At 40.1% G+C, this 24,405-nt stretch overlaps 1 protein-coding gene across 1 annotated transcript in view; it reads right to left on the minus strand.

Moving 5' to 3' along the window:
* Positions 1-24,405, minus strand: part of LOC135510966 (V-type proton ATPase subunit B, brain isoform-like) — a 46,329-nt gene that overhangs the window by 20,811 nt on the left and 1,113 nt on the right. Inside the window, exons 2-7 of the mRNA XM_064932330.1 lie at positions 6,254-6,309; positions 5,637-5,735; positions 5,463-5,556; positions 4,798-4,875; positions 3,413-3,552; positions 626-727 (exon numbers count right to left, since the gene is read on the minus strand). Of these exons, the coding sequence (XP_064788402.1) occupies positions 626-727; positions 3,413-3,552; positions 4,798-4,875; positions 5,463-5,556; positions 5,637-5,735; positions 6,254-6,309 (569 nt within the window). The remainder of the gene's footprint in view (positions 1-625; positions 728-3,412; positions 3,553-4,797; positions 4,876-5,462; positions 5,557-5,636; positions 5,736-6,253; positions 6,310-24,405) is intronic.

Below are 24,405 nucleotides of genomic sequence, written 5' to 3' on the forward strand. Positions count from 1 at the left end.
AAGAATTTGTTCTTAACTGACTTGCCTAGTTAAATAAAGGTTAAATAAATAAATAAATCTGTTGTTAAAGAGGCTTAATACACTGTTCTTTACACTGTGTCCTTTTCCTAAATTGGAATCTTCTTCTTAAAGAGTACATACGATTTAGAATGTCTTAATCCCTTTTCATACCCATCTGCCAGTACGCATTGCATTTCCACTACCCTTTCAGAGAGTTAGTGCTTATGTTACAAAGCCCTCAGTGTGTGAATTAGCCATCAGCAGGGAGAGGATAAGGGGGGGCCAGAGGAGCAGAGGTGGGGGTCACTAACATCTCTGCCACAGGTCACAGAAGACTCCCCACACAGTGTTAAATAGTCAAGCACAGAGCAGCTGAACTGGAGAGAATTTGATACTGGCTAGCTAAATGTGTTCAAGACTGCTTAATAATAACCGGCATGGCCAGAATCTGCTCAGAGGAGCAGAAGTAACAGGGGACTCAAACGCTAAATCACCTGGTGAATGAGAGCGAGAAGAGGGGGATTGTCACGGTGGGGTTAAGAGGAGGGATTAGCCTAACACTAGAGGAAAAAACAGATCAGATAAAGAGAGAAATATTTTGTCCATCTAGTGCCGCCCAACTCACCCCCATGGCAGCAAAGACAATGGCAAAGTTATCGTCGCTGTAGTCCATCACATCCTTGGATTTCTTCACCAGCCCAGCCTGACGACAAATCTGGGCAGCAATCTGAGAATCAAAACATACACAGGATTAAAAATGATGATGTCTTGAAACATTCACATTGACAAAACAGCCAGTCTATTAAAAATGACTGGACATCAGCGAGCGCCCCGTCCAACTTGCTACAGGAGCGGTGTGTGTGTGCACATGACTATGCATGTTTGTGGGGTGTTTGGGTGTGCATAATTGAAGAACAACTCTGTGATTAGGAATTGAGAGGGGAGGAATTTCACGCTTAATGTAATGGTTGCCACCTGTTGATCCGGGCTGACCTCTCATTGCACCCTGAGCTGAGACACCTGGCCCATAGAGAACCATGGCAAAAATGACCCCATGACATCTGTTTAATGAAACGAGAAGCGCTTTATAACATTCCAGTGACGCGAGAAGTCGACCAGCATCATTAGTCAGACAAGGCGTACCCTGTTCACTGTTTTTAGTACAGTGGGACACTACAGTGGGCTCTCTATCCAACTGCCCTCTTTTGATCATGCACTTCCCGATTGGAGGATAATTATTTTATTCCCATTCAAAACATTTGCTAATCAAGGGAACAGATTTTTAAAAATTAAAATAAATAAAAAAATGTACACACACCACCCAAAATCGGTGTCATCCTGTTGCTTCAGTGGGATTCTATGCATTTGACTGAGGCTCCCCCTCCGCCAGAATCTGATCGCGCATGTTTCAGTTTGGCAGTCCACCCTGACCAACAACACAGCTTTCTGTGAACACAGAAAAAAACTCAAGTGTTGGGCCTCCATTGTCTGGCCTGAAGGTCATAATGAGGCTGTTTGCAGACTGTGATGGCTGGTGAGAGGACAGCCACCTCAAGCGTTAAGGGCCTCATGGCTGGGCTACCGATCCTATATTAATCAGTGCCCTTCACACGATCGCCTAATCCCCTCTCGCCAGCATTGTCTTATTGGTTTAATTCATTTCCCAGTTCAACCAGGGGGCATCAGCTCTCTCTCAAAGGCCTTAGAAAATAGCCTCCCTTCAGTCATGGAAAACCATGGCCACTGTCTGATATGACAATATGAACTATCGAAACTATTAATCTCATTTCTAAATCAAATGTGCAATAGTTTGGTGGTCTGAACTTTTTGGGTAGGTCCTTTAACACTGATATTTCTCATCTTGTCCCTGAGATTTAGTGGAGAGGTTTGTAGAGAATAATCAAACTAACACCAAACAAGGTTTGTTATAAGAACATGTTGGAATGGAGAAAGATTTGGACTTCCTTGATACTGCCCAGCACCTTGCCCCTATGTCATGCCATAAGTCACAAGATTGAGTTAGATGGAGAAAAAAAGTCAAGCTGGCAATGAGCAACAGATCTTTTTCATTCATCTCTTTTTGGGTTCAGTAAAAGGTAAAACCCTGATGAAGGCTAAAATACATTAGTTTTAACAATAAATAAGCATTTATCAACTTCCACTGTCCTCTATGAGTTGCTAAATGTCCTTAATTTGAGTTCACTCAAAGTAGGCTAACTGTCACATACCACAATAAGATAACTATTCCAATAAATCAGATAAGCAAATTGTTTCAACTCTCATTTGTCCATATCCTAATTAAATACTTCAAGGAACCAGAAGAACTCTGGGGGGGGGGATATTTTTAGACAGATTAGGAAGTCCAGATGGCTGCCATGTGCCGATAACTAACACACTGACACAGAGGCATGGCTCTGAGTCACGCTTTCATGACACGATAACATCAACTTAAAACTAAATCTGACATATTCAACAGATTTTTAAGTAGTGCCTTAGAATATGGTATTATGCCACCTTCAGGTTTCTCTTTAGTAGGTTTAATGTGTTCATACCATTGCCTAAATAAGCTGTTAATAATATAAGCCTAAAATTAAATGGAGAACAAGCACCTAGTTAACAGTGTGTCTGTCACATTTGATAGTCACACAGACTATCAAATGTGACAGGCACATGATTGTGAGAAAACGACATGTCATTAAGCAGTGCATACATCTTTATGTATGAGTGGCCTCGGCAGGAATCAAACCTACACCTCTTGGCACTGCAAGCACCATGCTCTACCAGCTGAGCCATACAGGACACAAGACCTATGCTCTCAATTGACTCCAAGTAGTCCAATATGTAGGCAGTAAAATTATTATATGTGTTTGGCATTCTGGAGTCCTGTGTGTGGAGATGGTAGACAGGGTGAGGCAAGGCTCTGTGTGAAATAAGAAAATGCCCTCCACAGGCAGTAAAATGTCAAAGTGGATTTTCGAGATGTCCTCCTGACCCACTTCGCCGTTTCTGCCAGTTCCTGCACCAAAGGGCCAAAACAATAAAATCTTCTCAGCCCATTAGCACTATTCATTTAAACACACGCGCACACATACATGCATGCATTCACTTGCACACTTAAGTGCGGGCACACTCCACACGGGGTGTTTGACAGAAAAAAAATACAGCACAGAAGAATAGATTACTACAAACCAAAATGGATGACACTAAATTAGAATCCCCTGGCTGCGATAATGCAAATTGTGAGGTGTCCAACAGAATAAACTGCCGCATGTTACAGATCACATTGCTCAGTTCGTGTTTGAAAGTCCTCTCCCATGCTATTGACTGAGGTTATAAAATGGCAAGCTTAAGGCACATATAGCCTATTTGTTTGTGTGGCCTAGCCTTGTCAGAGCTAGCGTCTCCATCGTACCTCGTTGTGGGGGAGGCCAGCGGCAGAAAAGATGGGGATCTTCTGACCTCGAGCAATGCTGTTCATCCCATCAATGGCAGAAATACCAGTCTGGATCATCTCCTCAGGGTAGATACGGCACTGAGGGTTGATGGGTTGGCCTGGGACAGGTCACAAGCAGAGGTTCAGAAACACAAACCAGAGGGTAAGCCACTTCCATCCCAGGTAGAAGTAATATACAGTGCCCTCCATTAATATTGGCACCCATGATAATTATGAGCAAAACGGGCTGTGAAAAATGCCTTTACTGTTTATCTTCCTGGTCTTTCACTCAAAATATTCACAAAAATCGAACATTTAATTGAAGTAAAATGATTGAAATAAATACATGTAAAAAATATTTCTCTCTAAAACGTGTGCCACAACTGTTGGCACACCCAAGAAATTCTTATGAGTAAAATCTAACTGCAGTATATTCCCATTCCTATTTTACCTAAGTGATTAGGAACACTTAAGTGGTAAGCCATGACTTCCTGTTTCACTGGGGTATAAATATGAGATGACACACAGGCCAAGTTCCCATAGTCATCCATCACTATCGGAAAGACCCAAGAATATGTGCTCTCCTCTTCACCTCATCCCAGGTTTTCTACGGGGCTTAGGGCAAAGGACTGGGATGGCCATGGCAAAACCTTGATTCTGTGATCAGTGAACCATTTTTGTGTTGATTTTGAGATTTGCTTTGGCTCATTGTCCTGCTGGAAGATCCAACCACGGGTGCCAATACTAGTGGAGGGCACTGTAATAGATATAAAATGGTAGAGTTGGCCTCATAATAGTTTCAATTCAGCTATTTAAACTATGTGTAGTTGCACACAAGTAAACTAGGGTTTAGAAAATAAAATGAAAGAAGTACACGTGTGGGAGATGTATTGATGTGAAACCTTTTGGGGATTTCCTACATGGTCGGAAGATGGAACAAAAGGTCAGAACGGAAGTCAGGGTCAAACACATTGTTGCCTTTAAGATGGCAGACTCATGACACTCTTCAGGTCATCTATTCATTGGGATGCCATGCCTACACGATGACACCCAACACGTGAAAAGGGACTCGAGATGGGATCAACAGTCAATATAAGAGACAGAGTTTGGCCTTGTGGCAGTGCGATACAACTAAAGACTGAAATCACACTATACAAGCTAAAATATAGCTTCATCTAGGTCCACTAGCAGAGTAGAGATGGAAGCTTATCCGTTGTGAGCTCAGTATATTATGATTATCGCCAAGGTACCATGGTTCTATTTTTTTTTAAATAATGTCAGGGTCAATTTAATTTCACCACAGACAATGTTATCAAGGAATATTTTTCACTTGGTGAATGAAGTGAACTATAGCTCCGTCCTACCCATGATATCCAGGTAGTCTTCAGCCAGCACAGTGGGGCCACGGTCAATGGGCTTGCCTGAGCCATTGAAAACACGTCCTGAAATGAAAAAGCACAAGACATTCTCTATTGGTTTAATTTCATAGTACATGGACTGCCATCAACATAATTCTCTCTGCCTCTAATTCCTTAATAAATATGAGTAGTTATTTCAGATGTCAGCCAATAGTGGAGATACTGTATCTAACATTTTCATTCTTTTTAGGCCCATTACTCAGAATACTCTAGCAACAAATGGTTCGCTCTACTATTCAAATACACCCGACCTTGAGTCCCAATGATGTGGTTTGATATTTACAAAAGGTCATACAAGCCTTAGATTTTCTTCAATGTTTTTGTTCCCCTAAGTCACGTGTGGGGAAGACTCAATGCAGGACTCAAATTGAGGAATTAACAGAGGGGAGGTAAAAATGGAGCAGAACAATTGTATTAAGCACACTAAGAGAGTAAAGCTTACAGGGTATGTTCTTCTTTGTGTGAGAAAGGGGAAGGAGGAAACAGTTATACAGATTGATGAAAATAGACGTGGAGCAGCCTAATTAAGTCTTAATCAGTAGTGGATTTCATGCTCTCTCCTGCCTCACACCCACGGGATGCCACTCAGCTTGTTGGAGGGCTCATCTTACCCAGCATGTCCTCAGACACAGGTGTGCGCAGGATGTCACCGGTGAACTCACAGGCCGTCTTCTTGGCATCAACACCAGATGTCCCCTCAAACACCTGAAAATGACATTATAACATGAACTTTCAGTTGTTTGTGGTGGGTACGCGCGTTTGTGTGTGTGCGGGGTGGGGCTCACCTGTACGACAGCCTTGGTGCCAATCACCTCCAGCACCTGGCCACTCCTCCTGGTGCCATCAGGTAAAGTCAGATGTACAATCTCAGCATACCTGGGAAACTGCCACATAAGATGGAAAAACAATTTAACAAACATGTTTCTTACGGTCTTTCAAAACAGGAAACATACACAGCCAACAAAGGCTATCCCTGCAGAGAATAAGAATACCAATACACAAGCCAGAACACAAATTATTATAGAGCAGTAATCTCGGAAACCCACCCCAAAAATCTGGCATAATTGCATCAGATGCTCGATTAAGTTCAGGGGGTGGCGACGTTAAAGGGAAGATAAACGCAATTTGCGAAGTCTCCACCCCCCCCCCTTTAACGGAAACTCTCTGCAGGTTTCAGGCAAGTCTATGGGCCAAATGTCCCCTCCACTTCCGAAATTCAAATGATGCAAGCATTGAGATATCATGCTTAGTCCAAATGATCAGTGACGAACAATCTGCATACCGGAACACAGTTCCTCATTATCAGTCACATGCCACAGCCTGTTGACAGATGTTACCAGGTATGTTACGTGCGTCTGTCCACGAGAGTTTAATAGAGAAGTAATGTTACTTCCTCAGTCACCTTCACATTATCCAGAATCACCAGGGGCCCATTCACTCCAGACACAGTAGAATAAGCTGAAATAGAGAAGAACAGTCCATTTGTTTTGCATCGCGAACCACGTTTTAATCCACAGTTTTTATGCAAGTCAAGTCGTACCGTATGGAGATAAAGAAAAAAAAAATCACGACAGCTGTGATGGAAACAGGAAGTTTCGGTACAACTTTATATGCAGACAGATCATTTGTTTGTTTGACATGGTGGGATCTTTCTGTGTCTAAAATTTGATTATGCGAGAAATGTCAGTTGAAACTCCTTTATGCGCAAATATAGATATAATAACCATCACATCGAAGTAAACTTGAAGTCACGATGATATGGTGTGTGGTCCACCCACTGGGGAAATCATGCAGTTTATTAGGCTACAGATTAAATCAATTATAATGAACTTCACAGCGTGAAAGTGGACAGTGATGAGCTTGATGCACCAATCAAATAAATGTCAAGGTCTTATTCTGGTGACATGGTCGATGCTTGACTGTCATTTGACAAATATTCTCGCTCTTATGCATAATAATCTCATCTCACTAGCCTTCCAGCACAGCATCTGCAAGCTGATGGCCAGAGCACATGCCAGAGTAGGTACATTTGCTATTTAAGCAACAGTTTGGGACAAAACTAAGTCAGGTAGAGTTGAAAATGCAGTGGAAACGCATTGAACTTTGATTGGGTACAAGAAAACTTCAGCAAAAAAGTACATTGTGTGTGCGCTGTTATCACGCACTGATTTTTAACTGCAACAAATCAGTTTGGTGGAAACACACCACTGGTGGGAAAATGTAATATTTTCTTAATTCAGATTTCAAATATTCACATGAAAATCTGTCTCTAATTGGATGGAAACCTAGCTATATAGGCAAAATTGTTTTGCTTGCAAGTAGATCAAAACCATGACCTTCAGTATAGGGGGGGGGACATGAAAAACATGTCCACCAGACCCAAGAGTGGGCTTAATGTTAGACAAGAGATGCGACACCTTTGAACCAAAATGTTAAAAGCAATAGTGACGGAGGTTAAGAAAGGGGCATGGCTTTTTTTTGCATGAAAGCCAACAATCATATGGTAATAAGTAGGCTAGTGTTTTTTAAGGATACCCATGTTAGTAATTACAAAGTGACCTTTCGTAAAGGGGTTTAAATGGCTTTCATGCATTTCATGGCCAAATGTCAAGGCCAGGCAAATGGAAAGGAAAATACATGAAATATAGGCACTTTGAACACAAGGGTAAAATTGTATTTACCTCGACCAAAGTCCACAATTTCTTAAACAATAGGACAGACACGCAAAGGTGATTGTTATGGGAATTAGTGAATTTCGTATAATTACAAGGTAGCACAATCCATTCATTAACTCATTCCCTGTACTCACATTCACCCCAGTGTCTCCACTTTTGCAAACTTGTTAGGATTTTTGGCTCCAACCATCTTTTGTCTGTGCAATTAGCCTAATTATTAATTCCTTAAAATTACTTTCACCAGCCCACCCCCCCCCCCTCCCCCCCAGAAAAAAAAAAATCAGCTTTAGGTAGATCAAGGATTCAGCACTCTTGTGATTCAGCACCCTAAACCCCAATAAATACACATATTAGAACACTAACCGCCTCAGGGAGGGATGTGGCCCCTAAGGGCCAGGAGCTCTACACAACCACAGTGCTCAAAGCCCTCCCAAACAGACTTCCTACTACAGCATGGGTCCATTTCCTGCTTCCAAAATACCAAAACGCACACCCCATCAAAATGATCACAAAACAAGGCAAACTAGGCGATCAAGCATGTTTTTGCCTTTTGTGACTAGAGGGCAGTAATTTCATTTATGGAAAAATAATGTTCCCGTAGTAAACAGGATATTTTGTCAGGACATGCTAGAATATGCATATAATTGACAGCTTAGGATAGAAAACACTCTATAAAGTTTCCAAACTGTAAAAATATTGTCTGTGAGTATAACAGAACTGATATTGCAGGCGAAAGCCTGAGAAAAATCCAATCTGGAAGTGACTCATTTTGAAAGCTCTGCGTTCCAATGCATCCCTATTGAGCAGTGAATGGGCTATCAACCAGATTACTTTTTCTCCGTATTCCCCAAGGTGTCTACAGCATTGTGACGTAGTTTTACACATTTATGTTGAAGAATAGCCGTAAGCGGCTACATTGCGCAACTGGTCACCTGATGGCTCCCAGAGTGATTCTCGCGTAAAATACAGGAGGTAGACATTATTCCAATCGGTCCTACTGAAAAAGCAATTGTCCCGGTGGATATATTATCGAATAGATATTTGAAAAAGACCTTGAGGATTGATTATAAACAACGTTTGCCATGTTTCTGTCGATATTATGGAGCTAATTTGGAATATTTTTTGGCATTTCGTGACTGCAATTTCCAGGCGATTTCTCAGCCAAACGTGAAGAACAAACGGAGCTATTTCAACTACAAAAATAATATTTTGGGAAAAAAGGAACATTGGCTATCTAACTGGGAGTCTCGTGAGTGAAAACATCCGAAGCTCATCAAAGGTAAACTATTTAATTTGATTGCTTTTCTGATTTCCGTGACCAAGTTACCTGCTGCTAGCTGGACAAAATGCTATGCTAGTCTATCAATAAACTTACACAAATGCTTGTTTAGCTTTGACTGTAAAGCATATTTTGAAAATCTGAGATGACAGGGTGATTAACAAAAGGCTAAGCTGTGTCTCAATATATTTCACTTGTGATTTTCATGAATAGGAATATTTTCTAGGAATATTTATGTCCGTTGCGTTATGCTAATTAGAGTCAGTCGATGATTACGCTCCCGCAACTGGGATGGGGAGTTACTAGAGGTTCAAAAACTCAAAACAAAAAAAATTATGTTTTGGTGGATCTTTAAATCTGAACTAGGACTTTTAACCCAATGAGTCTCACCATAATGCCTGTGCCTTTTGGACTTCTAACCACTTTTAAACATTGTGTGTTTCGGGGCTGAGCTAGAGTGATGTTTATGAGACAAGGGTGGATCCCGGCCTTTTTACTAAAATGTCTGTAGAGTCCGAATGGTTTGAGCTACAAACTATTAAAAAGTTGACACCCTCACGAACACGCACATATATGACAGTTACAAGCGACACAAGACTGGTTAGAAGGTAAGCGGTTCTTCTACTTAGAAGACAATAGGAAATCCTAGGGCATAGTGTCTGTATTACTGTAATAAATTAAGAGTTGTGGTCAAACTCCAAACCGTTGTCACTGAGTAGTTGGTTATCCCACTGAGCAAAGACTTTCTGTACCTACAGCATTCATATACATTTAATTAAGGCTTTGCTTTAGCTGACATTATTATTATTCACAGTTGTCAATAAAACTCATGAATGCACCTATTTATGTCAAATTGGTTTGTGTTCTACTTGTTGCCCTGGTTGTCCTGAAAATAAAATGGGAAAACACTTAATTGTGAGGCTCAATATAAGGGTTGGACATGCAGATAAATTAAAGGCAGATAAATGAAAAGCAGATTTTTGCTGGGGTCTCGGGACTGATAGGGTTAACTAACCAAACTACCCACATTTTGTATTGAGGAGCCCAAGCTGTCAGTGTCATGGGAAATACACAGGTGGATGAATAGGTGGAGGCGGGCCTGGAGGCTGTCATTAAAAGGCCCAAGTAGAGACAAACAGAAGAGCATGAATGTGGTCCAAACTTTGTCCTCTTACTTTCTTTGGGAAAACATTAGCTCTGCTGACATTGGAGCCAATTTGTCAGTGTATGTAAACGTTTGCCTCCGCCTGCTTCTACTCGCACATCTGTAGCATGTGAAGGCGAGGAGAAGGCCGTATGGGGGGGGCGCGCATTGTTTCCACCAGGTCTTCCATCATGCCCTCGTTTCTTTTTTTGTGTGGACCGTCAATCTCTTGGCCAATATCAAAGCTACAAGGAAATTAGAGCAGACTGGTTCTAACACTGAGCACTAAAGCCTGGCGGGGTGCATCCACTATGCCACTAATTAGGCAGCGGCCAACAAATAGCCTGTCAATGCGCCATAGCCATTTCTCACACGCACGCACACACACCTGCATTTCAACCCCTATTACCCAGCGTAAGAGAGGGGGGGGGGGGGGGCGAGAAAGAGTGTGAGAGACAGATGGCGCGCTCAAATGTGATAAAAAGAACCAACACAACAGAGGGGTGTTAGTTGCCCTTCATTCTCCAAATAAACTGCCTCTGCTCTGACTATCAACCCCCTGCACTAGGAATAGAGTCGAAAATAGACTATTTAAGATTCTAAAATCCACAACACAATTCTGCAGCACCTCATCTGAACCAGATAGCTAGAGACAGAGCCTACCCATAAAAAAAGGCAATTACAAAGTCACTGATTGATTCCCTGTTTTGCCTCCCTCTACCCTATGGCACCGGCCTTGGATGTAGGCTAATGAGTCATCTAGCATTAATTAACACTGTGCTAAGCCTCAGTGCTAGCCCACGATTGCCTCAACACTTAATGAAATGATCCCCTAATTAGCTATGAATCCTGGTTCTCTCTATTTCATAACGTGTCACTGCTAAATCTGCAAGTCGGCCTATATGAATTAAATATAAGCATGCGGTGGCGATAATCATGATTTAGGCATATCCTCAAATGAAGGACTCTTTTTCATAGCATAAAGCCCTCTAGTTTCCACTCAAAAATGTTTCCCAAAACTAAAAATACAATAATATGAATGCAGAAATATGCAGAAGCACTGCAAATATCCCAACAATGTGTGTCGTGCAGGCCAGCAAAAATATGTCACTTTATTGGCCCACAAGCTCAGTCTTTCCAATCATGGCTGCACCAAATAAAATATTAACCTCATGACTGACAGGATTATGCTTTCACCTCAAACAAATCTTGGATATCCCCTTCAGTACATTTTTCCCCACCCCTTTTTCCCCCTCAGACAAATTGCAGAATGTACATTGGCTGGTCGTGTTTAGACCCATTATGGAGTTAATAGCTACACTTACCCTACAAATTGTCCATATGTCTAAAAAGGAGATTCATATGGCTATTTACTGAAGGGTTATAATTATGATGCAAGAAAATTGCAGCTGTATAATTGTACATGAACCTCTTCAAATCTTTTCACAAGTCCACAAAGCTCTAATGGAAAATATATGAAAACAAATGGGAACGTAAGGGCAATTAAGATGGGCCTATTTGCAGAGACTTCATATACACATTTATTGTGAGAAAGAAAATGATTCTTGCAACATCTGGTGGCTGGTGCACTCCTAAAATACCCCCCAAAAAGTCCTTCCAACAAAACAAATAAAACACATTGTTGCAATTATGGTTTAGACAAGGCCCACCAGAACATATAATAATGAAAAACAATTCAAAGGCATCCTCTGGGACAGTTGCACACTACAAAAAATATATATAGTAGGCCACTTATTACACAAGATAACAATTAATCAATGGGCTATACATTCATATGGTGTGAAGTAGCAACATTTCCCATTGGGTTTGAAAAACTTTCTCCACCTCTCTTTTGCTACTTGAGCTCAAGTGCAGCGGTCCCCTGGCTTGGCATGCAACGGCAGTGTGGGTCACCCTCCGGCCTGTTCAGCTGCCAGAGCCCTTTGTGTACAAAGATGTTAATTGGTCCTAATCCGCCACTAGAAGCTGTTTTGGTAGCCTGACCTCGCACCCTGAAGAACACCTTGGTGTGAAATACTAAAGGGCCCATTCAAGTACCAGAGAAAAGAGGCACAGAGCATTCCAACACAATTCAATTTCCCTGCTGAAAGAGGGGGATCTGGGGGGTGCTGGGATGGAGATGGGGTGCATCATCATTTGAATGCTGAATAAATGGTACAAAGCAGTGGTAACAGTGATGTGCGGCTCACAATCACACATTCTACCCGACCACAAGCATGGACAGGGGGCTTCTCACAGGCTGCCAGGAGATGGGAATGCTAATTGGCCCAAGCCTGAAACCTCCACATACTAAAACATCCAACTAGCCAACAAACCCACTCCACCCCAAAAAATTAAGTCTAAACTGGTTCCATGGGATGTCCCAACTCTGACGTCACCCCATTGATGTTGAAATTTAAAACGATTAGTGTTAGGGCTAAGGAAGGGTTAGGTAATGGTAGGTAAGGCAAGGGTTGCATTACAGTTCAGAAATATGCATTTTAAACCTTTCACCTGAATGTATATTGAAAGTCAGTCTTCACACACACACACACACACACACACACACACACACACACACACACATTCGCGCTTACAATTAAAAAGCAAGGTCTTATTTACAAAAACTATGGCGATCATATTTGTAATGTTTTTCATAGAAAGAATGTAGCCAGATACATTTCCTAATGTTTTGCATGAAGTTAATCATGCATATAACCAGAGAAAAGTAGCTACACATCAGTCAGAGCTCTGTCTGCTGATAGAAAGACCCTTTGTGAATTCTGATCCGAGTGGAGGAGAAGTGCAACTCAAGCACAAAATTAGTCTGAGGCTAGCAGAAATTACAATAAGAAGCATTTTAGATGTGCGTTTATGCTTTTTGGGGGGGGGGGGCATATTTATGCATTAATGCAAGCCCTGTGTAAAGGTTTAGGGTAGGGATGTTCCTTTTTGTGCTATCCGGGATCATTATAACGGATAAATGCAAAGAATTGGTAATAGAAACTAGGTAAAACAAACTAAAAAGCACAGTTTGCTGTTTTTTCAGCTGCTTGATGCGAGTGTGTTAGGTTTAGTTGGCTGACAAAGGTGAAGTAGTGTTAGCCTAGGTATCCTCCAGAACTATATTATTTAGTCGACAATCAGCTCATTGTTAACCATTTAGATATAATTGAAAAATAATGATTTATTGAAGTTGTCTCTAGTCATCATTGAACCTCTGCTAGCTAGTTACATGCCAATGATTTGTTTAGCATAGCAACGTGGAATGAATAGAATGAACGACTGAGTCAAAACTTGAAAATAGAATAAAAGACCAGCCTGTTTGGTTTGCAACTTCAGAACTAATTGGCTTTTGCCTAGACTACATCTGGTGGAATTATATATTTTTAAATGGTATTCTTTTTTTTCTTTTTTTTTATACACGTTGGCAACCATTTTATAAAAGCCATAAAGGCCCTCGACCCCGGGATTATCGTGTGATAACTCCTACCTTGGGCCTAAGAACAGCCCAGAGTTATCCACCAATAGTCACCGAGTTCTCATGCCTTATTGCTTAAGTAACTGTCGAGTGAAAATCTCACATTTAAAAGCTTATAATCTGCTAACTCATATCCAAATAATGTTATTGACTCGTTATATACTTGCATGTGGCCAAAGCATTTTTTTCTATGTTTAAAAAACAACAACTTAAAAACCCCATCTCAAACAGACCATTTCAATAATCCTTGCCATTTCCTCAGAGGATGACGTTATGTTTTTGGCCAGGATGTTTCATTAGCTGATGTTTCAAACCAGCCATTTACTTGTCATTAATATTTTTTTATTGACAGCTATGCCCACACCATTTTGTTGTTGGGTAAACCCACACCATTCAAAAAAATACAGAATATCTGATTTAACACAGTTGAAGTCGGAGGTTTACTAAAACTCGTTTTCAACCACTCCACAAATTTCTTGTTAACAAACTATAGTTTTGGCAAGTCGGTTAGGACATCTACTTTGTGCATGACACAAGTCATTTTTCCAACAATTGTTTACAGATTATTTCACTTATAATTCACTGCATCACAATTCCAGTGGGTCAGAAGTTTACATGCACTAAGTTGACTGTGCCTTTAAACAGCTTGGAAAATTCCAGAAAATTATGTCATTGCTTTAGAAGCTTCTGATAGGCTAATTGGCATCATTTGGGTCAATTGGAGGTGTACCTTTCGATGTATTTCAAGGCCTACCTTCAAACTCAGTGTATTATTGCATAACATTATGGGAAAATCAAAAGAAATCAGCAAAGACCTCAGAAAACAACTCTGGGTCATCCTTGGGAGCAGTTTCAAAACGCCTGAAAGTACCACATTCAGCTGTACAAACAATAGTACGCAAGTATAAACACCATGGGACCACACAGCCGTCATACCGCTCAGGAAGGAGACACGGTCTGTCTCCTAGAAAGGAACGTACTTTCGTTTGAAACGTGCAAATCAATCCCAGAACAACAGCAAAGGACCTTGCGACGATGCTGGAGGAGCCAGGTACACAAATATCTATATCCACAGTAAAACTAGTCCTATAGACATAACCTGAAAGGCTGCTCAGCAAGGAAGAAGCCACTGCTTCAAAACCGCCATAAAAAGGCCAGACTACGGTTTGCAACTGCACATGGGGACAAAGATTGTACATTTTGGAGAAATGTCCTCTGGTCTGATGAAGCAAAAATATAAATGCTTGGCCATGATGACCATTGTTATGTTTGGAGGAAAAAGGGGGAGGCTTGCAAGCAGAAGAACATCATCCCAACTGTGAAGCACAGGGGTGGCAGCATCATGTTGTGGGGGTGCTTTGCTGCAGGAGGGACTGGTGCACTTCACATAATAGATGGCATTATGAGGAGGCAAAATTATGTGGATATATTGAAGCAACATCAAGACATCAGTCAGGAAGTTAAAGCTTGGTCGCAAATGGGTCTTCCAAATGGACAATGACCCCAAGCATACTTCCAAAGTTGTGGCAAAATGGCTTAAGGAAAACCATCACAAAGCCCTGACCTCAATCCCATAGAAAATGTGTGATCAGAACTGAAAAAGCATGTGCGAACAAGGTCTACAAACCTGACTCAGTTACACCAGCTCTGTCAGAAGGAATGGGCCAAAATTCACCCGACTTACTGTGGGAAGCTTGTGGAAGTTTACCCGAAACGTTTGACCCAAGTTAAACCATTTAAAGGCAATGCTACCAAATACGAATTGAGTGTATATAAACTTCTGACCCACTGGGAATGTGATGAAAGAAATAAAAGCTGAAATAAATCACTCTACTATTATTCTGACATTTCAAATTCTTAAAATAAAGTGGTGATCCTAACTGACCTAAAACAGGGAATTTTTACTTGGATTAATGAAAAACTAAGTATAACTGTGTTTAGCTAAGGTATATGTACACGTATCACTTCAACTGTACTTGATAAAAATACATTCAGAAGGAAAACGATTCATTATAGATCATATTTCATAGAAATCTGGAAACAGCTACTTTAAACCTGGGGCACCAGGTGGATACAATTAGTTATCAGGTAGAACAGAATACTTCTGGTTGTCTGGATAGTAGGGGTGAATAAGTCATACAAGGATCATGATGGCGGTGCTCAAATATGACAGTTCCAAAGATTAGTAGACGGGCATTAACATACCGATGTCAAAATATCTTAACTATCCTCATTAGGCTAACTGTTTTTAATGGTGCCATTTTGACAAGATGTTGGCCTAATTGTTTAACAATTCAAACCTTCAGGCTGGTGGTAGAAAATAAGCCTATTTCTACCACAGCGCAAAAAAAATAACAAGACGGGCAATGCCAAACTGAATTAAAGCAACCTTCAGATAAAATCTCAACTGCTTCTAAAAACCAGTGTAAGAGATCACAAATGGAAACCAATTTATAAAAAAAACCACCACTGTTCAAAAGTTGGGTCTCCTAGAAATGTCCTTGTTGAAAGAAAAGCTACATTTTTGTCCATTAAAATAACATCAAATTGATCAGAAACAGTGTAGACATTGTTAACATGTTGTAAATGACTATTGTAGCTGGAAACAGCTGATTTTTAATGGAATACCTACATAAGGGTACAGAGGCCCATTATCAGCAACCATCACTCCAGTGCTCCAATGGCACGTTGTTATCTAATCCAAAAGGGTTTTCTAATTGATCATTAGAAAACCCTTTTGCAATTATGTTAGCACAGCTGAAAACTGCAGTCCTGATTAAAGAAGCAATAAAACAGTCCTTCTATAGACTAGATGAGTATCTGGATCACCAGCATTTGGCTCAAAATGGCCATAAACATAACTTTCTTTTGAAACTCCTCGGTCTATTCTTGTTCTGAGAAATGAAGGATATTCCTGCCTTCTAGGCACAGTTGCAAAGAAAAATCCATCTCAGACTGGTCAATAAAAAGAAAGATAAAGATGGGCAAAAGAACAGACACTGGACAGAGGAACTCTGCCTAGAAGATCAGCATCCCGGAGTCGCCTCTTCACTGTTGACGTTGGTGTTTTGCGGGTAGTATTTAATGAAGCTGCCATTTGAGGACTTGTGAGGTGTCGGTTTCTCAAATTAGACACTAATGTCCTTGTCCTCTTGCTCACTTGTGCACCAGGGCCTCCCACTCCTCTTTCTATTCTGGTTAGAGACAGTTTGCGCTGTTCTGTGAAGAGAGTACAACACCGAAATGTACAAGATCTGCAGTTTCTTGGCAAATTCTCACATGGAATAGCCTTCCTGTCTCAGAACAAGAATAGACTGACGAGTTTCAGAAGAAAGTTCTTTGTTTCTGGACATTTTGAGCCTGTAATCGAACCCACAAATGCTGATACTCCAGATACTAGTCTAAAGAATACCCGTTTTATTGCTTCTTTAAAATCAGGACTGCAGTTTCAGCTATGCTAACATAATTACAAACGGGTTTTCTAATGATCAATTAGAAATCCAAAAGGGTTTAGCTAACACAATGTGCCATTGGAACACTGGAGTGATGGTTGCTGATAATGGGCCTCTGTACGCCTATGTAGATATTCCATTAAAAATCTGCCGTTTCCAGCTACAATAGTCATTTACAACGTTAACAATGTCTACACTGTATTTCTGATCAATTTGATGTTATTTTAAATGGACAATTCTCTTTGCTTTTCTTTCAAAACAAGGACATTTCTAAGTGACCACAAACTTCTGAACGATAGAATATACACTATGGCACAAGGACAGCTGAATTATTTTTGATGAATATGGAATTGAATAGCCTAATCAGCCTGCTTCCTGAAAAACACTGTTAAGGCTATAAAAGCCTGCGTACAGGCATTGGTATGTTACAGACTTTGTAAATAATTTGTTGAAATGGCAGAAACTCATACACACACACACACACACACATATATATATAAAAAATAATTTTAAAAAAGTGTCACATTTCTGAGAAGCCAATTTTAAAACCAAATAGAATGTTGCATGTATAGAGGGGGGAAGAAATGCATGTCTGTTGAAATATTACAGTGATAATAAAGGTAAGCATACACATGATTAAAAGACAGGTATCAATTAGTATGAATAGGTTACATTGATAAGTTATTTACAGGGGTATTGACAAAATAAATGGGGATGCTGTCCAATTTGCCAGTGCCTCCTACTCACCACTATTTCTAACATACAGCTCTTCTAACAATGTTCCTCGTAGTGATGACAACCTCATCAAATGGGCATGCTTTTAACCTTGCAGGTAGATGGCCCCAATATGGAAAAAGGACTCCCCACCTGACTGCATTGATTGGGAAGCATGTAATCAGACTCAGACCAGGGGAGAATTGGCTAGCAGGGTGGGAACACTAATCTGTGGGGTAGTTTTGCTGGTGGGGAGCATACTGACAGGGGACACCTATACAGAGAGGCAGCTGGTTAACCCCAGAGCCCATCTGCAAAGGTGGTACAGTTATAACAGATTGAAACAAGAAGGATGCCACAGCAACAATTTAGAGCCATTTGCAGGGGCGAGAAGCATTTCGCCATTCTCTTGGTTGCCTAACCTGTCTAGAGATGGCTCAGTTTGGGTCCCTCATTGTCAGCAGGAGCAAAGGAAGGTTGAATTCAATTCAATTTCAGTCATGAAATGCACTGAATATTTGCTAAGTAGATTATAGTACTTTCAATTCTAACAAATTCACTGGGTAATTTAAAAGGGTAGCCACTTACAACATACAGTATCTGAAAAGGGGAAATCACTATTCTGATCATGGAGGAAGTGATCAAATGGAGCAACAGAGGAGATTTCTTGACATGGAAAATAAACTGGCCTCTCACTTCTCCATAAGGCTCACTACAGTCTAAGGCATGCATGTAAAGAAATGTGAAAAACACCAAGATGAGGAAATGTCTCAATTCTGATTTCTCCTCATACAAATGCAAAAATAAATATGGCACGTTCATTTTCTTTCATGTCAAGACAAACATCCACAGAAAGTATTTATTTCTCTGACAAGCTAGTTGCTTAAATAATTGCAGAGACAAATAATGAACACTATAGAATTGTTCAAAAAAATAAGTTTAGGACGGGTTTTGAAAATGAAAATGATTTTATCATTAGCCTACTACATCATTACAGAGAAATAGTCTGCCTTGTGCAATGTCTTTATAACACTGACTGTGTCCAACTAAAACAATGGGAAGCCATCCACTGGGTTAATTACCTTTGTCTCAAGTCAATTTCAACAAAGGACCTTTATACAATTAAAGTCAAAGACTTGCTGTACACCTCTGTTTATTTCTCCTCCATTTCATAGAATATTTTCATTGTCTCTCTCAGACGCCTGTTGATTCACTGACATACCGCAAAGACATGGTACATTGTGATCCTATAGCCTAGGTTGCATTCATATAGCTACCCCAGGGAAATGGTGTCTTTGAACCAAGTCTCTGAAAGTACAGGTTATAGGCTACCCACCAACCTCTCACAATAAAGTTGGATATATGGCACACATGCTACTGCAAGGATGCCAACTCATTACTATGATAGTAGGCATTGAACATATTGCATTCCATCTTAAATTATTCATGAAAATGGTGTTTGTCACTATTTTCATAACAGTTTCAAAAATGTTAAAAAGAAAAACAGGACACCTTCTTATGAAAAACATGTGCCAGCTCATGCACCACTAAAATAACAGAGAGAAGGCTAAACTGCTTTCTAAAATATTATTTGTTCAAATTGCTGCCCGGACTATAAGCACGCATTGAATGGCAGCTGTTCAGTATGATGTTTGATGAGAATGAAAAATGGTTCAATCTGGCATGCCTACATTAGAAGGGACATTTGAAAAGTAGGATGGGAGGGAAATAGGGTTATAACTCAAAGCAGCATCTTCGCCTTAGCTTTCAGATGGCCTCCGCTCCATTAAGTAATTTCCTTCCAGTTTGCTAAGAGGCTTTTAGTACATGCTTTCCTCTGATACTCAAGGAAAAATACCACCTGGCTAGCTCTATGATAGGACATGTTTGAGGTGTAAATATATGAGGGACAGTGAAGAACATCAGTGAGATTGCCTCTTTGTCTATGAGAGGTACCATCTACAGGTAACTGCCAAAATAAAGGAAACACTTCAGTAAATCAGGGACACAAAGTATATTGAAAGCAGGTTCTTCCACACAGGTGTGGTTCCTGAGTTTATTAAGCAATTAACACCCCATCATTCTTTAAAAGGTCATGTATCAAAATGCCCAGTTGCCCATTATTTGGCTACCATGGCTGGAAGAAGAGATCTCCATGACTTTGAAAGAGGGGTCTCAAAGGAGCATAGGGGGTTTAAAAAGTGTGTGTCAGTCACCAGATCTCAACCCGGTTGAACACTTACGGGCGATTCTGGACTGGCGCCTGCGAGAGCATTTTCTACCACCATCAACAAAACACCAAATTATGGAATTTCTCATGGAAGAATGGTGTCACATCCCTCCAATAGAGTTCCACCCACTTGTAAAATCTATGCCAATGCACATTGAAGCTGTTCTGGCAATTAAGACAAGCATGTTGGTGTTTCCTTTATTGTGTGAGTTACCTGTATTTCCTATGCTAAGGTAAATATCAATCAGAGCTTATTATTGTAACCTAAATATAGTGTCGGACCAGCACATGGAATCTTTTTAGTCTTTAGGCTGAAGACGTTTAGTCAAAATCCCATATTGAAAATGTATTTCCAGCTATTTTCTATAGCAGGAATATTGTGTACGTTGTAAGACCTTAAAATATGTCCTGAAAACCTGTCGGTACAAGAAACATACATATTTAAATACATCTTCAAGAAAGGTTCTTCATTGATTTAGATCAGAAATATCAATTAAGGCCTAGTTTGTTGTCGTGATCATAGTCCTCTCCTCAAGTAAGACTCCCTCCCTGCCTACTTTCTTTTGTGGTCTTAAATACATTGAAGAGGTGTATTTCAGTTAATCAAGGCTAGGGGAAGCGAGACCAAATTTTCCAAGAAACAAGTTTAGGATGAACAAGGGGTGAGGCAGGCTTCAGGTAGTGGAAAACGGATGAAAAATGGTAGTAAGAAATGGTAAGCAATTTCCCAACAGCCAATGAGGGCAAGATTACAATGAGGAAATGTATAAACCATCAATGGCTAAAACTTTGTGATAATCATAAAATGCCCAGGGTGGGACATTAACTTTAGTCCACCGGCCACTGTTGTTAGATGGGAAAAAAATCTAAATCGGAGTGGCTGGTAGATTTGACGAGCCCAAATATTTTTGCCATAATTTACACCAAAAATCACAAGTACCGGATGAGCATGCTTGTTTCTAAGATAAAAATATATATTACTAGTAAGAAGTAAATGTTGTATATTGCTCAATTCAATTTAATTTTTGTGACCCAAATCTTAACCAATATGCTAAAAGATATCATTTAGACAATAGCAAAAACAGATAAACTGAACATCAAGAATCAAGTGCCTGCCCTGCAACAAAATGCTGTGATACAGCTTATTTATTATTATTAATAACGGCTCTAATGCTGTCATTTTTTACAAGGAGTACATAAGTTGATATTTAGGAGCACACAAATACCTTAAAATTAAACTCTGAATCTCAAATAGCTGCCTGTCCATTTTAATAGCAAGGCAACGGCACATTTCAGCAAATAAACGGCAGTTTTAATTAAATAAACATTGGGTCTAAATTAATTGCTTACGAGGTTACCATGAATGTTTACAAGGTTTATATTAAATAATTCAGTAATGACTGGTAAAAAAAAAATGGCCACTGAGAACTTCTAGTTAACTGGCAAAAAGCTTTAATTTTAATAGAGGCATACCAAGACAAAATAAATATGACAGTGTGTAAATGATCACACGGTGCAGGAAATAAAGACATTCGAATGCTGGTAGTGAATGCAGGAATTAAACAATTAACTATAAAAATGAGCAAAATGTGTGTGCATTAAGGAAATAGACACCTGGCTCAAATGGAAGCCTGTCTTCTAAAGCACCTTTTGTTCAGTGATTTAAGGAAATAAATGCCTGGGCTATTACTTGAAGCTTATAGTTAAATTTATGAGCATAATTAAATTATTTCTGTGCTTTAATGTTAAGAAATGACTAAAAGTTCATGAATAAAAGGTTTTTGGAGTGTTCCATGGACAATCAAGCACAATGTACTCACAAAAATATGAGTCAGTCAAGTGAGACATGTTCAGCTGCCCCTTTAAGGGGAGGGCCTTTTCCGTGGCACTTCAGTGTCTTTCAGAGGCTGGAATCTCTCTTGTAGAAAACTCTAACTAATATTGAAAAACAACCTAGCATGTGAACAAAACAATGCAACTAGCCAAGAAGCACAAGGTCAGTTAGTAGGTCTTTCAGGTCACCTAACATTTGGGCTTTGGATTTTTTTAAATGTTTTGACTGTTCCTGAATTCTGTTTGACCACCTGCCAGCATGACTGGTGAAAAGGACATTCTTACCTGCCAATGCCAAAATCTACCTGCATTTGGTGGGTGTTTCCCTTCCCTTAAAAAGAAAAGGAGCCACACGCAATAATTGAATAACCTAAAGAACAACATTTTGGCAGACAAGCGGTCTTCATCAGGGTATAACAAACACTGCGGGTCACTAGTTTATATAGTGTCAAAGGACACACAGGTGTCTGTAATTATGGCCGGGTGTGGCTTGATAACATTGGTTAATTTACAGATATAAATAGAACATATAAAACACAAATGGATAGCATACGATCATAGATACAATTTGGCTACATAGGCCTACAAAGATTTACAATGAATAGCAACATCACAAGAATGGCACAAGGTGTTCATTTCCCACCCTGAAAGTGCCACTTAAAATGGATCATGAACAATTGCCGCTTTCCATCATAAACTAACCTACATGTACACTCATTAGCCAGTTTATTAGGTATACCCATCTAGTACCGGGTCAGACAACCCTTTGCCTTCAGAACAGCCTGAATTCTTGTGACATTCTACAAAGTGTCAGAAAGTTCCACAGGGATGTAGGTCTATGCTGACAAGATGGCATCACGCAGTTGCTGCAGATTGGATGCCGGTACATTCATGCTGCTAACAGCCCGTTCCATCTCATCCCAAAGATGCTCTATAGAATTGAGGTCTGGGAACTGCTCATGCCACTCAAGTAAACTGAACTCGCTGTCATGTTCCAGGCAATGTTTTTCCACTTCTCAATTATCCAGTGTTGCTGATCACGTGCCCACTGGAGCCGCATCTTCTTGTTTTCAGATGATGGAACCCGGTGTGGTCATCTGTTGCAATAGCCCTCCGTGACAAGGATTGACGAGTTGTGCGTTCCGAGATGTCGTTCTGCGCCATTATTTGTCTGTTTTTGGACCTCCTGTTAGCTGGCAAAATTCTTGCCATTCTCCTTCAACCTCTTATCAACGAGCTGTTTTCACTCACAGGACGGCTGCTGAATGGATGTTTTTTGTTCCTCGCACCATTCTCGTAAATTCTAGATAGTGCATGTGAAAAGCCCAGGAGGGTGGCCGTTTCTAAGATACTGGATCCAGTGCGCCGGGCACCAACAATCTTTTTTTTTTTTTTTACCTTTATTTAACCAGGCAAGTCAGTTAAGAACAAATTCTTATTTTCAATGATGGCCTAGGAACAGTGGGTTAACTGCTTGTTCAGGGGCAGAACGACAGATTTGTACCTTGTCAGCTCGGGGGTTTGAACTTGCAACCTTCCGGTTACTAGTCCAACACTACAACCACTAGGCTACCCTGCCGCCTAATGTCCTTCCACACGTCACCAAGAGCAGATAGAGGAATTCAGAGTACAATATGGTTCCAAAGTCCTGCCTTTAGCCGGAATCAGAGAAAGACAATTCCAAACCACAGCTGGATGTTGGCCATGCCTATTTTCACACCCTGGTGAAGAAAAGATGGCTGAAAGGCACCCTCTTCCCAATACACCACTGTTAAAAGGCCTCCGAGATGGTGGCATATCACAGATGGATGGTGACTCTTAAATGTTCCTTGAAATAATAACATGGGGATATGATTTCTCTACATGTTCTCTTTCATATAAACCTGTATTCATTATTTTGGCCGCTGCTGAAGAATACATCAAAGGCCCATTTCATCAGTGTTTAAATATATTGTTTTTACTTTAAATTTATGAATCTGAGCTGCAAAAAGAGACTATTAGCTAAGAACGCTAGTTAGAAATTTAGCAACACTAAATTCTATGCAGACAGGTATTTTGTACTGACAAGCAAAAGTCATTACAAGCTCCAGTTTAATTGGTAAAACTGGTCATAATTTGTTATTATTAATCTGAGTACGTTGATAATGCTAACGTTAGTCAAATTTTCCAAATTGCTGATGGCTCGGCTACATATTGGGATCCAATTTAATTCCTATAATCCAGTGCCTTTTGGACCTCAACTTCTGGAAGGGAAAAATTATATATTTCTCTTTTTTGGTATTCTATCAGAAAAAGGGCCATGTTTGACTTTCAGAAAAACACATTGGCTCACTCAGGCAGTTAAATCCCTGTTAGGTGCATAATCGCATACAGTCACTGCATAATCCTAACATGGTGGAACCTAACAAGGTGAAAATGTGGAGCCTAAATTATCCATAGCTCTGTGGGTGATTGAGATTAAGATGGCATAATGAATTTGATTAATTTTCTCTATAATTTAGCCTAAGAGAGTGGAAATGTATGAGTGAGAGACTAGCATCATGAAACATAAAACAAACAGCATCAGTTTATCAACAAACAATGACACTTCCTGAATGTGATGTCATTGTGGAAAGGGGCTGTTTTCTTAAAAGGAGAATTAATACAAACTAAAAGGGTGGGAAGTGATATCAGGGACTCAGAACATGTTAAATACCAAATTCATGAAACAAATGTTTTGATGAGAGATTTTAAATGTATTATTTGA

This window comes from Oncorhynchus masou, chromosome 23 (assembly GCF_036934945.1).
Source record: "Oncorhynchus masou masou isolate Uvic2021 chromosome 23, UVic_Omas_1.1, whole genome shotgun sequence".
Classification (NCBI taxonomy): domain Eukaryota; kingdom Metazoa; phylum Chordata; class Actinopteri; order Salmoniformes; family Salmonidae; genus Oncorhynchus; species Oncorhynchus masou.